This window comes from Anthonomus grandis, chromosome 22 (assembly GCF_022605725.1).
Source record: "Anthonomus grandis grandis chromosome 22, icAntGran1.3, whole genome shotgun sequence".
Classification (NCBI taxonomy): domain Eukaryota; kingdom Metazoa; phylum Arthropoda; class Insecta; order Coleoptera; family Curculionidae; genus Anthonomus; species Anthonomus grandis.
The window spans coordinates 32,604,438-32,619,930 of record NC_065567.1 but is presented as its reverse complement, the minus strand read 5'-3'; the positions used below and the strand labels follow the sequence as shown (position 1 = coordinate 32,619,930).

Below are 15,493 nucleotides of genomic sequence, written 5' to 3'. Positions count from 1 at the left end.
GCTTCAGTCTAATAAGAAGTGGATAAATTAGAGAAATGAAATAATTATAATTTAAATATTAAAGTTTAAATTATAATAAGATAATTAATTATAAATAAGATTATGATTGTACATAATAATGTTTATGGATATAAGGTTTTTTCCTGTTTATCGCCCTGAAGATGGCCTAATATAGACCGAAACGACGGTAATATTAAAATCTAAAACCTGAGTTTTATTTGACCTCACATCCAACGCACTTAGCAAGAAGCATAAAAGATTTTTGGGTCACAAAAAAACAACAATTAAAATTAGGTGAATTCATTGAAAGGAATAAGGATCCTAAAATGACGCTTGTAAGTGAAACAAAATAAGAACAATAATAATAGTTTATTAGGACACAAAATGCATGTTTATAAGTTTGCTTAAGATAATGTATCTAAAATTAAAAAAAATTAAATTGTCCTAAAAGGTTCTTCAGAGCTTTATAACAGAAGAGTTAAGAATACTGCTTAAGCCGGAAATTAAGTATTAAACTAATATTTAGCTTGTAAACTCTTACTTTAAATCTTAAAACTTAAATCTTATAATTCTTTGAATTTTAAGTACCTAAAGTTCCAAAATACAACAAATCATTCTAATAGTAAAATATATAAGTACATCGATCGAAAATTGAGCAACTATAAATATGACATTCTAAATTTATATAAATAATTTAACAGGATATAAAAAAAAGAAAAATTAAGAAGTAAAACGAATATGCCAAAAGTGACATGAGAGTAAGGGAACAGAAAGATCATGTGAAACCATAAGATAGTAAAATTTTATGACTTCCGCAGTAAGAAAGATGAAGAATGACTTGAGGTTCTAAAAAACCCATATATGGGGGATTTTTTTGGAGTACTATGGATCTAATTGAATCACCTTGTAAATTCAAGCGCAGGTGTTAATCTTATCGGTTATTCAGGTGACATATTGGGTCTCTAATAAGTCGTATTTAGTACTACCATTCACGTATGAAATCATCAAAAATTCTTAACAACCGTTTTAATCGTTTCAATATGCACCTGTTACAATAGTAACATTGGTCAATAACTTAACAATTGTTCTGATTCATATTCTGATACGAAACAAATTGAATTAATAAATGGCATATGTGAGTCAATAAAAATGACACATTAACAGTCGCGTTCTTATGCTTCAGCTACCCCCCCCACCATTAAACGAGCGACGTTAATTTTCAGATTTAATTGAGAAAATTTGATGGTTGCACGTTAAGTTTACCTTTACTCGGGCTCATTCACGAACCGTCATTGCTAGATAGAGTATCAACAATCAAGCGTGGTGCGTTATTTTTTTTTACCAATAATACCGAGTGAGTAGTGGTGGTAACGAAAGAGGTCATCCGCAGCGAAAGTGTTTATTTTACCTTGAGGACCAGTTTCCATTTTGCGTTTCGACGGACGCTCAGAGATTTTCTTTGTCGTTTTTCCCGTTGATTTTCTTTTCGAAAACATCAATCTGGTAAAATGGGGGTCGGACTTCAAATGATGAAAACGGTGTTGTTTATTTTTAATATATTCTTAACGGTAAGTTGCATTTTTTTAAATATTTTTTTTAATACGCGTGTGGTGAGCGATGAATGTTTTGGTGCGCTTCAGGGCGTGCGGCATTTAAATTTTAAATTAACGAGTGTGGCGGGAAAGAGTGGAGGAATTTGAAGGGGGTTTTAATGGTGTCAGAAGTGTGTTTGGGATTTTTACATTTTTTATTATATAAAATATTTATTTTAAAATAGGAATTAAAAATTAGGATTATATGATCTTGGAAATTTATTATATTTTCAAAAATTTACCAAAAAATCTATTTATTGTAATTTTTTTTATGAGAAAAAAAGGCAAAAATTGGGTTATTATATATATAAACGGCCTCACTTGAAAAAGGGTATTTTTTTGCAAACGTTAAAATGTTAAAGTCTCCTATATAATTAAAAAAACAGCAAAATCGTGTCTTAAAAGTATCTCTTGTCATCGAACTTATCACAGTGTTGTGTGTGTGGCCGAGTATGACACTCACTCCTCACTATGATTAGATTAATCCGAAGGCCATATTTGACAGAATGAGTGACACAATATGTCTTTTGTAAACTCAACTCAACCCAACCCAAAAAAAAATTTTTTTCAAATTCTACTACCGTGCGCGAAGTACTCACTTTGCACACTTCCCAGGGTTTAGAAAGGTTCACTTTATACGCACTAGTGCTTAAAAAGTAATTTGACGTTTATCTGACATTTAATTTATAATTTGTCAAATTTTTTTGACGTTTTATTTAACGCACTAGTGCGTAAAGTAATTTGGTATTTTTTCTTATGTTTTCTTCTGTAGTAGAAAAAAATTTGTTTATTACACGTGTGAAAAATCGCCTTTTTTTATTCATGAAATTGGGACAAATTTCCCATTCATAAAAAATGGATCATTTTATACACTTCTTACCTAAATAACTATTTTTAATGTGACTTATTTAAAAACAAAAACAAATAAAAATTACGTCTCTACTTTTGGGAATTTTTGATTTTTGCTTTTTTTTAATCAAAAACTGTATTTATGTAAAACTGTAATTTTTTTATAAGAAAAAAATTGTAATTTTAATATTGAACGTGAATTAAAAAACAAAAAGTGCCGACAATTTTTTTAATTATTATAGGCAGTTGCAGTTTATTTTTAATTTCATTTAAGCAGTTTATATATTTTTCTGTTTGCTCCAGAATATCAGAATCATATTATATATTTTTCCAGTAAAAATTGACGAAAATAAAAAAAAACACAAAGTCACGGTCTCACAACATGTAATAAACGGGCTACACGTGTTTCGCTCTAGTTAGAACATCATTAGGCCTTTAGAAGCCATCCACACACTTCACAGTACATAAATAAACAATGTTTGTTCTAAAGGCCTGATGATGATCTAACTAGAGCGAAACACGTGTAGCCCGTTTATTACATGTTGTGAGACCGTGACTTTGTGTTTTTCTTTGTTTTCGTCAATTTTGTATGTTGGTCTCTTAGAGAATAATGGATGAGATTTTTGGATTTTTCAGGTACTTCTTATAGCCATTTTTTCAGGTTAGTAAGGATAATTTTTTAATTTCTTCCAGGCACTTATTAGTTCTTTCAGAATTTTAGAGTCATCTCATGCTTTTTTCAGGCACTTTTTTAAAATGTGCTTGCGGTGATCGAATTTTATTCTTTAAGTGAATAAATGCTTTGGTGCGCTCCAGGGCGTGCGACATTTAAATTTTAAATTAACGAGTATGGCAATTAGAGTGCTGTTGTTAGTGTAAAGAATGTTAGGGCGTTTTTTGGGTTTTCTTTTTGCAATTTTCTCTTGCTAATAAGAGTTCAAAAAATAACTTTACAAGTGTTTAAAATATTTATTTAAAAAAATATATATACAGGGTGTTCCTTAAAGGTATGTCATAATTTAAAAGGGACATTCCTGGGCCGATTTTAAGTCAAAAAGTTCATATAAACATGGGTCCTAAAATGATTAGTTTTTAAGATACAGGGTGTTAAAGTTTAATTTTTTTTTAATAAATTTTTCAAATACGGTTTAAAATATTGAACTGAATTTTGGCACAGGATATTATGGCATAAAAACACATTTTTTAGATGTTCACCTAGTTTTTTTAACAACCAGTAGCGTAGCTATGATGAATTTTTCATACAATTTTACGAAAAAAATACTACGCCATTGACTTACGAAAAAAATTATGATTTTATCTTAATTACCAATCAATTATAAACAAAAAATTCCTTCATGATTTTTGCTGTAAATTCTACCGTTTGGGTGTAATCGTTAATTAAAATAACGTCTTTTATGCATAAAATGCATCTTTAAAAATTATGGAAAAATTATAAAAGATTTACAGCAAAAGTAACGGAGGAATTTTTTGTTTATAATTGATTGATAATTAAGATAAAATCCTAATTTTTTTCGTAAGTCAATGGCGTAGTATTTTTTTTGTAAAATTGTATTAAAAATTCATCATAGCTACGCCACTCGTTGCTAAGAACTTTTCGACTTAAAATCGGTCCAGGAATGTCCGTTTTAAATTATGACATACCTTTAAGTAACACCCTGTATATTGTGGCTCCAATTTTGGAACATTTTGCCTTTTTTTTTCCAAATTTCTAGCAAAACAAATCTATTGTTTACAATTTTTTTAATGAGAAAAAAAAATTATTATTTTGTGCGGAAAATGGTCCATGCTTATAAAAACAAAGAAGTGCGTGTACATAATACTTACCTATGGAGAGTGGCCCATATCCAGCTCCACGTATGTTTGTAAATTTAGTGACACAGAGTATTTGAAGCAAATAACGAAGAGAACGCTGCAAGAGCTGCTCAACCTGAAATGTTAAAAATTAAGGAAAACATTTTAGAGATGGTCGAAGATTACCTAAGAATAAATACTAGAGCCATAGCAGCTGAAGTTTCTGACAAGAAAAGTATTATCCTTATCATTATTAACAATTGTAAATATTACATGACCTGAAGGTCATCCTGGAAAAGTTGTATTTTGCCAGTGGTTTTTGCAACAGTTTAGAAGAAATGAAGATTTTACGAAATTCATTTTATATACGGACGAGGCCTTATTTACATGAGCTGGAGTGCAAAATTTCCACAACAATCTTGTTTGGGTAGGAAAAAATCCGCATGCTATAGAAAGATCTAATTTTAACATAAATTTTTATTAAATGTTTGGGTACTTTTTTCCACCTCGACTGACTGGTGAAATTTATTTCGCGTGTATTTTGGCACAATGTGCCACAATTATTAGAAGATGTTCTTCTAAATGTGTGAGGCAGAATATGTGGTTTTTACACGATGGGAGTCCATCACATTTTAGGTGAAAAATTCATGAACATTTAAATAATGAGTTTTTGAATATATGGATAGAGCGCACTGAATCCATTTCTTATCCTTCTCGCTCTCCAGATATAAGGCCTTGCGATTTTTTTCTGTGAAGCTATTTGAAAGAGTTGGGGTATCATGATAAAGCAGTAAATACTCTATAAGAACTTCAAGAGCGCAATAAAAATTCTTGTGATTTAATTCGTGTACTCCAGAATTTTATTTTCGTAGCTTGTTGAGAGTTGTGGATTCGCCGAGCAACATTGTATGTTAATCGGACAAATGGGGACAATTTTTGTAAAAACGATTTAACTATTTAAAGATTTTTTAAAAGTAATTATTCAATCATGTCAATAAATCTCTTATTATGCAACCTTTATATAGGTGATTTTTGGTATATTAAATTCTTTTGATGAGTTATACAGGGTGTTAAAATAAATGACTCAACTTTGAAAATACCCTGTATAAAATGTGTATCTTCCAGGCAGTTGACTCATTTTTTACAACATGTGAAATGAAAATGAAAAATAGTTGGGTTAATTTTGTATTTTTTAGATTGTTTGCTCCAAAATTTCAAAGTCATAGATAGTTACTATTTTTTTTGCCTATTATTTCAGGTTAGAAGAAATAATTTTTTCACGTCTTTTAGGCACCTCCAATTATTTATTTTAGTTATTGATTTTTCCGTGCAGTTTTTACATGCACGTGTGATAATTAAATAATGATTATTCTTGATTAATAAAAAAATTAAAATTTGAGTTTTGGGATTTTATTATTTATTTTAAATAATGTAAAATTACGTTAAATTTTAGTTTTTTGGTTTTCTTTTTAAGCAGTTAGTATCCCTTTTGTATAAGTTGGGCTAATTTTTTAATTCTTCCCTAAAATATTTAAAAAACACGTAATAACTAAACATACTACCAATACAATAATTCTTTAATATGTTAAAATAATAGTATCAGTTTCGTATTTTTATTTCTTTCAATCAATAAAATAATTCATTATTTCTTCCAGGCAATTGAAGATATCTCTTACATAATTAAGAAAATTTCTTCGTTTTTTCACAATTTTAAAAATTGATACACAATGTACCTTTTCTTAATTATATATACAGGGTGTTTCAAAAATATGGAATCCCAATTTAAGGGAGTGTAAGAAAGATTAACTTATGGTGTGTAAATTAACATAGAAAAGTCTACTTTAGTTACGAAATCACTTGCGCATTAAAACATTGTTTTCCTATAAAATATTATTGTCAAAAAATTAATCGAATATTTTAAAAAAAGGGAAGAAAACGCGCGTATTTTGAAAAGTGTAAAATACGCGCTGTATGTTTTTTAATTTCCGCATTTATGACTGGGAAAATTCAACCTTAGTTGAATGAAGAGACGTCACCCTATGAACATAATTAAAACATAAATTAAGCACCCTGTGATATTAACTAAAGTTCGAATTTTCGGTTGTGTAAAACACTCTGGATATACAGGTTAGAACAAATTAGTGCGAGGTTGCAAAATTATGCCCTCAAAGTCCTGAAAATACTGTAACATGGCTTTCATTTTTTCCTGGCATATTTCCAGCCAAGCTTCGGGGATTAGATTACGATGTTTCGTCTCTTAGGCCCATCATCAATTTAATACTATAAAACTAGCTGTCAGGTTCCTACAGTTATCGACAATAGTTGTTAAATTAAAAAAAAATATGCGCAATTTATGCAAAAATTCGTTAAGCAAAAGTTTTTTCTTCACTCTATCGCATGTAATCATAACTGTTAATTGCCAACCTGTCTGCCTGAAAGCCTGGGCTTAAAACATGTTTTCTATATTTAGAAAAAAAACGTTAAAATTATGCAAATTAAAATTGATTAAACAAGCTCTTTAAATTCTGATTTTGAACATATAAGGTTTTAATGAAATTCAAGTTCAAACAATCGATCAAATTTAAATTAGACAGCTCTCGTTGTACAACTGCTACTTTGGCGCCTAGGGCAGTAAAAACGCCAACAATGTCTTGTAAATTTCTTGTAAATGTCAAAACATATATTTATAAAAGTAAAATAAGTGACAGCTAATGTCAACGTCAAAATATCAAAGCAACTTATGTTATGTGTCAAAAGTTGTCAATAATTGCCTTTCGCATATTGGAAAAAAATCTGTTTCTAGGTTAGTACTGCATGTGTTATTATTAGATCATAAAATCAAATTCAAGAGAGAGAAAGGAAAGGAAACAGATATTTATATAACACATAAATATGAGACTATTTTATTTCAAAGTTACGTAAGTGTTTAAATGAAGCGAAACCTCGGTTAACCTGTTTATAGTAAATACATAATATTAAGTGCATGGACGTAAACAAAAACAGGTTTCGATCGTTTTAAATAAAATTACTCGGTATCACTGATAACGTAAAGTTAAGTTGCTAATAGCTGCCTCTCATGTGTTAAATTTTGTAGACTTAACATGTTCAACCTTTATGGTCGAGTCGATAAAAACAATGAAATATTAAATATAAAATGGCCGATTAAATAAATTCTGAAAATGGTTCTGTTTACTGCATGTAGATTTGCGCAAATGCAGTAGGTACTTAACTTACAAGGTTAAGTTATACACGACGCTCTTGTCAATAACTTGTGGTTAAAATAAAAATTATATAGGAAGGAATGTAGTGATTCACACTTTAATAATAAAATCATCCCAAAGGGGTTTTCAAAACAATTAGTAAAAAAGGTGACTCAGACTTTTGTTATTGGTATCAATTCTGAATTTAAAGAGCTTATTACCTTCGTCAATTTTCAATTAACGTGATTCACTACTTATGGTTATGCATACACTTAATAAGTCCTTTAACTTAATCACTTAACGCGTTATTAAGTAGTATTGGCAAAACTGCTTTGCTGTTTTCACATATTTTAACCCACGTAAAGTTACAAAATATATTATCGTTACATGGTGAGTTCTTAAGGTAATGATGATATGACGCGCCTTGAAAATTACTCATCTATAAGAAGTCTTCTTTTGTTTAAGAGTTAATGATACGCGATGACAGTCTATGTAGAACCTTAGTACTTCTACGTTATGGTTTTTTAAATAAATAAGTTTTCCAATAACTCTTTTTATTAGAAGGAAAAGATTTTCATTAGTCCATTGATCTTGGATAGAAAAGGCAGAAATACTACGTTAAGAAATCTGCGGGTATTTCCTTTGATTTTAAGAATTTGATACTTCAAACCACCCTATGTTTCTAAGTAAGGCTTTTCATTATGCCTATGGACGACTTGGACCATATTTGTCAAATCGAATCTAGACTGTACAGCTGAGGACAAAGGGTCGAAATTCAATAAGAATCATCTAAATTTTTGGGCTTAACATTGATAAGCATTTGTCCTGGAATGAACAGGTCGAATTAGTATGTGGTAAATGCAATAAATATTTTGTACATACTTACCCACTTAAGACCTTTTATTATGCTCACGTACATTCTATTTTGGCCTATGGTTAGATTGCTTAGAGTTTCTCCTGTGCTATTGAAAGGGCATTGATCTGTCAAAAACGCATTATTAGCATCATGTTTAGAAGTTCTTATAGAGAATCACATCGAGAAATCTTTAATTTATCTCCAATGTTCAGGTGAAGTTTAAAAAAAAACTACAACTTTGTTAGGTTTGGAGATATTAATCATTACAGGACTCGAAATGTAGACAAATTTGATATTTCTTTCACTCATCTATCCCAGGTACAGTCTACTACCTCTCTGAGGATTTTTAACCTACTGGCAAACTACCTCAAAAACGCGCTAAAAGTCTTTTAATATTCAAAAAGTTTAAAGACCATGCTAGCTGACCATTTGTTCCACTCACTGCCTAAGTTTTTTTGATTGTTATTTTAATGTTTCGATGCATTCAATTATATCTATGGAAATAAATAAGGTATTTGCATTTTTCGATTTTTGGTCAGAGCATAAACAAAGTCCTATGATAAAAGTCTCCATTTACCACAGAAAAGCCAGCAAAAAATAAAAAAACTCGTAAAAACTAGGGGTAGCTAAGATGTTGTTTTCTTAAAATCTGATTTAATTCCAGGGAAAAAATTTACGTTGTTTGTTTTTTCCATTACATTTTTTCTTGACTCTTTTTAAACATAAACTTGGAGAAATTTACCAAAACTTTTTGATTTGAACCTGTGACCACCTCCCAGTACCATTTTTCTATGTATAGCATTAGCACTTTAATCTGTACGTTATTTTTTTTAATAAATAAATTGAATTTAATATACTACTGTTTTGGTTGACTCTTTCGACTTAAGGTAAAAAAAAAATATCACTTGCCGCTTCATCCATTAATCCTGTATAGAAATGTATTGCAGAAATATTTGCTAAATAAAAGTCACTTTGTTGCATTTTGTGTTAAGCGAATATAGTGACATATCGAAACTGTCAAACTTTGACAGATGGCAAAGTTGCTCACAACACTTTTAAGTACAACAAATTTCACAGTTTTTATGTTTGTAATGGAAGCTTCCTTCAAGTATAAAATTAAAAATGTTTTAGACATTTTTCCGAAAAACTCACAATAAATGAGTTATTGGAATTTTTCGGTTTTTAATTAGAGCACACTGGAAAATTAAAAAAAAAATGAGCTAAATCGAAATTTTTTTTTCTCCTTATTCAGTCAAAAGAGACAATGAAAAAAGTCTAAGGACAAAACTTTCTAGTTCCCACACAAAAACCAGGAAAAATCATAATAATTCATAAAAACTAGGGGTAGCTAAGACATTTTTCCTTTAAATTTAATGTTTTTATAGGAAATATATAGGCCAGGGGAGAAAAGTTTCTTACAAAAGTTATTCGATTTTTCCCATTCCATTTTTTCTCTAATTAAGTCAACTCTTCTTGACTATTTTTCAGCCATAAACTTAGAAAACCCTACTAAAATCTTGATTTGAATCTACGACTATAAATTCACAAATCCAATGGACTTCAAATAGAGTTATATATTGTGACCCTCTTCTATAATTTATTTTTAATAACGAAAGGGAAAGAGACCAATATATTCCTTTTTACTTCGTTCCTTTTGCATCCATGCATTTTTAAAACTAATAGAATTCTACTAGATTCGACGAATCAACACATTTCATCTAAAGGAACGTCCTTTAAGGTTTGAAACATTCAATTATTGCAAGAAATTTAATTCCTGAATATGGTGGGGAATATTTTGCTTCATAAGTGTAATTACTAACAGAGTATTATGCTTTAAAACAGTATAAACTTGGGTTAAATATAAAAAAATGGAATTGACCTGTTGATTTAGATTTCAGTAAGTTCTTCCAAGTTTAGGATAAAAAAACTGTCAAAAAGAGTTGGGTCCACCCAAAAAAATGGAATTGACAAATTTTTCAATATTTACGGAAAATTTCTTAGTTTTTATGTTTGTAATGGATGCTCGCTTTAAGTATAAATATAAAAGTGCTTTAGACATTTTTTCGAAAAACGCATAATAAATTAGTTATTTTTGACCACATTTGCCTAGAAAATTAAAAAAATTAAAAATGAGCTTAAGTCAAAAAATTTTTTTTTCTCCTTGTTGAGCATGAAGAGACAATAAAAAAAGTCTTATGATAAAAGTTTCCATTTACCACGGAACAGTCAGGAAAAATTATGAAAATGCAAAATAACTAGGGGTATCTAAGGCATTTTTTTCTCTATATTTAATTTCTTATGGGAAATATATGCAAAGGGAAAAAAGTTTTTTACAAGAGTTATCCAATTTATCCAGTCCATTTCTCCTTTATTAACAACTCTGTAGTCAACTCTGCTTGACTCTGTTTTGGCCATAATGTTTGATTTTGACCTGTGATCAATCAGTTCCATTTTCTTTTAAATATTAACCTTAAACTGCGTTTACATTTTATCAGTAACGAGTATCTGTGATTTTGACTGAAAAAAACATTCCTCGACAGATCGGAAATCACTTTTTACTATAAGACACATAATCGCAGTAACTGTATGTATTATCCTTCTTCCAGTGGTTGTATTCCAATGCTTCAATTAAGCCTTCAGAAGTGCTGCTTTCCTTCTTCTGCAATCTTCAAACCACAGCTGGGAATAAAGTTTGTCATGAATTTTATTTTTGACATACTAATTTTAAGACCGACTTTTCCACACACCTCTTGCAGGCCCTGCAACATCAGTCGCATTTCTTCTAGAAGTTCTGTGGGTTCATCTATGTTCATACTTCTTTGACTCCATTTGTCTAATTGTTTAAATGCATTCTCCATGACAGTAATAAACAGTTTTAGTGTCATCGTGTCGACTTGCTGAATACCATGTTGAACAGTTGATTGAGGTTGGTATTTTCATGTAATTTTACCGTCTATGTTGCATTTTTGTAAATATTGTGGATGAGTTTGATATATCGGTAGTCGACTTGCAGAAGTGCATTCCACAATGCATTAATTCTATGGTATCAAAAGCTTTAGGAAAGTCATTACTAAAGCTCTGTTGTATTCGATTGTCTTTTCTATAAGTGTTTTAACGCTTTGGAGGTAGTCATTCCTTCCAAATCAAGGACGAAAGCCTGCCTGTTCTACAGGTTGATAGAAATCCAATTTATTTTCGAGTCGTGTGGTTATAATTCGAGTGAACAATTTCTAAAGGTGATTTACAAGGTTTATTGGTGTCTAATATATCTCCTTTTTTGGAAGATCATAGAACGTAAAGTTTACATTAGACTTCATGAAGAATAATCTGGCTTTTTCCCTAACATTATATTATTACATACTATTAGAGTCCATGCATTTACATCCTGATTTGATATGACAGGAAGTACGACAGGGTCTTTATTAATGACCCAACTAATGTCCGAAAAGTCAGTAGCAATTGTAACTGCACCCTGATTATCAGGAACCAAATTCACATTCAAAAGCGGTCTTTCATGACGGCCCCAACCCACATTTTGAACATCAAATATGTTCAACTCATAGGAATTTCTAACGGCTTTATGCCAATACCGACACACCCGGTACATACATAATTACTTTATTGTTGTTTTTTCTCTCATTCAATTTATTCACGTATTGTAAAAAGCGACCTGCAAGGTTTTCACGATGGCTTGTCCTCGATCTCCGGATAGTGGTGATTCACCATATTTTAAGTTAATTTCCTTAATTGGTGGAATTAGAGGACACTTTTTCTTACTTCTTTGACACTGTAGCAAAGGCCAGGTCAACAAAATTTACTAGTAGTGAGACGATTTTAATTGCAGTTACAATTAAAGCTGCTACCTACTCGTTTCCTTTTTATGTGCTGTAGCTAATTTGACGAGGAAGGTGCAGTTATTGGCTTTTATTGCTCTTTTATTGTTTTGAAAAATTGGAGTAATGTATGGTATTCAATGGAAATATGGCCAATGTATCACAAAATTTATACCATATAATTAGAAATTAATTTGTCATCATCGGCATGTTTAGTGGTCAATGTGAGTCATAAGTGTGGTGTGGAAAATATGAAAAAAATTGCTATATAAGCCTTAAGGTAGAGTTTAATGCTCCAAAGGCATAATCACCATTGGGCCATTAAAAATCACTAAATATTCAATTACTAACGAGCAAAAGTTAAGTTTCATTTTTGATATGGCATTCTGTCTAGTATGTAAACCGTATTTACACAAACTCTAAAATTAGAAGAAAATTGACCATAGGGCATTGTAGACAGTTAGTCTCCCACGTACCAATTTAAGCTTTGATTATCAAATTAATGCTACGATATGTATGTGCATTAAAACTTAACTTAGATGCGTCATCTTCTGTGTAAAAATGATGTTTTCAGTTAATAATATGATTGTAATAAGTAGGTTGTTTAGCTTATTACACGGTACCCTCAGAACCTGCAACCGGATGTCAACAAAATTGAATTTTGTGTGCATTTACTTGTAATTTGAAAGGAGAGCTTTTCAGTTTCAACTAAGGGTTTATGAACCAGTTGTCAGTCATTAGATGCACCTCTTTAATATTTTTGTAATGAAGAATATTCATTATTAAAGTTGTCTTTTTTTAGTAGTGCTTTCTAAGAACCATGTTCAAGGTGAGCACTCACTTCAAAGTCTCATGTGTGAGAAACTAACTATTCTCATTGATTTAAAATCGTGATAGTCAGAAGAATATTCTTCAAATGCTTTATAAGAAGCTTAAACCAGTTAAAGCAAATAACGTATTTCAGTAGTTGTATCTAAGAGCACCAATTCAGAACTTGCTATTGAAAACAACTGATTAATGAATGGACTCTGTCCATTGCACTACTGATAAAAATCCGATGTTTACATAGGGAACTTGATAAATTTCTGAATCATCACTAAGAGTTATACAATTAGTCTTTTTGGTTTTTTTAAAGAGATGACATCTGTGGGAAGAAATAAGGTACTGACTTTGAATTTGCTGGATTCCATCCATTGGAGAAGTCCTGCAGGGTCAATTCTCTCTAATTGAAGCACCAATCCATCTCTGGCTATCTCAGATACACCAAATAAAGCGATACCAACTATGAACTCAGGATCTACAGAGATCAACAAGGATCCTGATATAATTGAATATCTGCAGTTAGATCTTACAGCAATTTTTGACTTCGGTACTATTAATTGATTGAGGAGTTCATTTTGTAGTCATACCACGCCCTATAAGCCTGAAATAAATAAGATTATTTGATACAAATAACTGTTGCAGCCAAAGTATGAACTTAAATGATTCGTCACCGTTTGGTATTCAGAACGAGCACTCAATTTAAAGTCCAGTATCCTAAGAACTTATTGGAATATTCCCGTTAAATAACAAGCCTGATATTCAGAAGAATATTCTTTAAATGTTTTATATAAAGTTTAAACCAGTTAAAGCAAAATTTAAAAACATATCCGCTTTTTTCAGTAATGGTATCGAAGAACGTTGGTTAGTGTTCAAGGCGAGCACTCACTTTAAAGTTTAATATCTTAAAAACTAAAAGGAATATTATCATAAAATAAAAAGCATAATTTTTAGAATATTCTTTTCACAATGGTTGAACTCCAAAACTTAAGAAATACAAAATATTTTTTTCTCTAGAATACTATTAATACTAGAACCATAGGCGGCACGCATGACACATCAAAAGATTTCTCAATATATTCGCCCCCGATTGACATAATTTTTCCTGATAACAAATATCTTAAAAAAAAAAAGGAAACCAATATTCATTTTCCTTCACCACACGCGAATTTTCCTACAAAAATGATCCATATAATTGAATGAGGTGCTTTTATTTTAACAATCATAACCTCACTTCTTTTTTAGCTTTCGGGTATAGGGATCATAATAGCAGGATGCCTCATCCTCACAGAAATGGCGGATTTCAACCGAATAGCAGAAAGCGACTTGGTGAAAATGGCGATAGCGATGATTGTTGGTGGTGCTCTGGTTACGGTGGTAGCATTCGTCGGGTGCTTAGGAGCCATGAGGGAGTCGTATAAGCTATTAATGGCGGTAAGTTTGCTTTTATGTTATTAATTAAAAAAGCATTTTTTATTAAAAGGGTTTTATTTGGTAATAAAAAGTGTTTTTTAGTATATACATCCATCAATAGGATAATGTGTATGAGTACTTGATCAACAGACGAGTGCATTGCGCATGTTGCTTAGTGCGTTAAAAGAGTGTTGCAAAGTCTGATGGATGAAAAACAATTTTTTGCAACGGAACAGATTTCAACAAAAAAATTTAGAAACTCTTTTCACATTTACGTAGTGCGCAGGTGCTGTGCGCCATTGCTATAGCGCGCCTGCGTCTATATCAATTTTACAAATATCAAACCTTAAAAACCGTTATTCTCTCTTAGTGCAACATATTTTTCGGACTCTTTTACGTAAAATTACAACAAAAAAATTAGAGAGTTTTCACTTTATTTTATATAAAACAGTTGATGTAGGTTTACCACCATAATAAGGTCAATTGAATACTTACTCAGGTGAAACCAAAAAGAATGTCCTCGGTAATTTAAAAACCACGTCACGCGTATTGTCAACTATAAAAAGAATTATTACGTATGTACTGTTACGTATAGGTATTAGGTTAAAGACCAGATATACCCCTAAAAGGTCAAAAAATAAAACTGAAAATAATTTAATTGAAATAAGTAATAATAAGCATCAGTCAGTGCTTCGTCATAAGTGATTTTAGCGCTAATGACCAACTAAATGAGGTATTTCATAGGGAACCTTGAGATTTTATACTTTACACAGTCTATATGGTAATCAATGGATCATACACTAGTAAATATTATTTCATTTCGTTTATATTTTCAGTTAGTAGATAAATATAAGTGTCTGACAATAAAATTTTGTACATATAAATAAACACATTTCAAAATAATTTTTCCATAAACCAGTCTAACCTGGAATATTAATTAAACCAGAAAAGGTAATCTAAAATATCTAATTGGTTTAACATCCGTCAACAATCTTCATTGCATTTTTATGATTTTATTCAGGAGAATTAATAATACCTTAATTCCCCATAGTTCTTCATTGTAATTTATTTATCAGAGGATCAATAATAGGCGATATTTTTCATTTGGCACCAGTGACG

At 30.7% G+C, this 15,493-nt stretch overlaps 1 protein-coding gene across 3 annotated transcripts in view; it reads left to right on the top strand.

The window, feature by feature from the left end:
• The first annotated feature begins 1,254 nt into the window (after positions 1-1,254).
• LOC126748488 (23 kDa integral membrane protein-like) overlaps positions 1,255-15,493 on the top strand; it is a 30,861-nt gene continuing 16,622 nt past the window's right edge. For all 3 annotated transcript variants that reach the window (XM_050457749.1, XM_050457748.1, XM_050457751.1), the window contains exons 1-2: positions 1,255-1,568; positions 14,207-14,395. In XM_050457749.1, the coding sequence (XP_050313706.1) occupies positions 1,509-1,568; positions 14,207-14,395 (249 nt within the window). In that variant the 5' untranslated portion in view covers positions 1,255-1,508. The remainder of the gene's footprint in view (positions 1,569-14,206; positions 14,396-15,493) is intronic.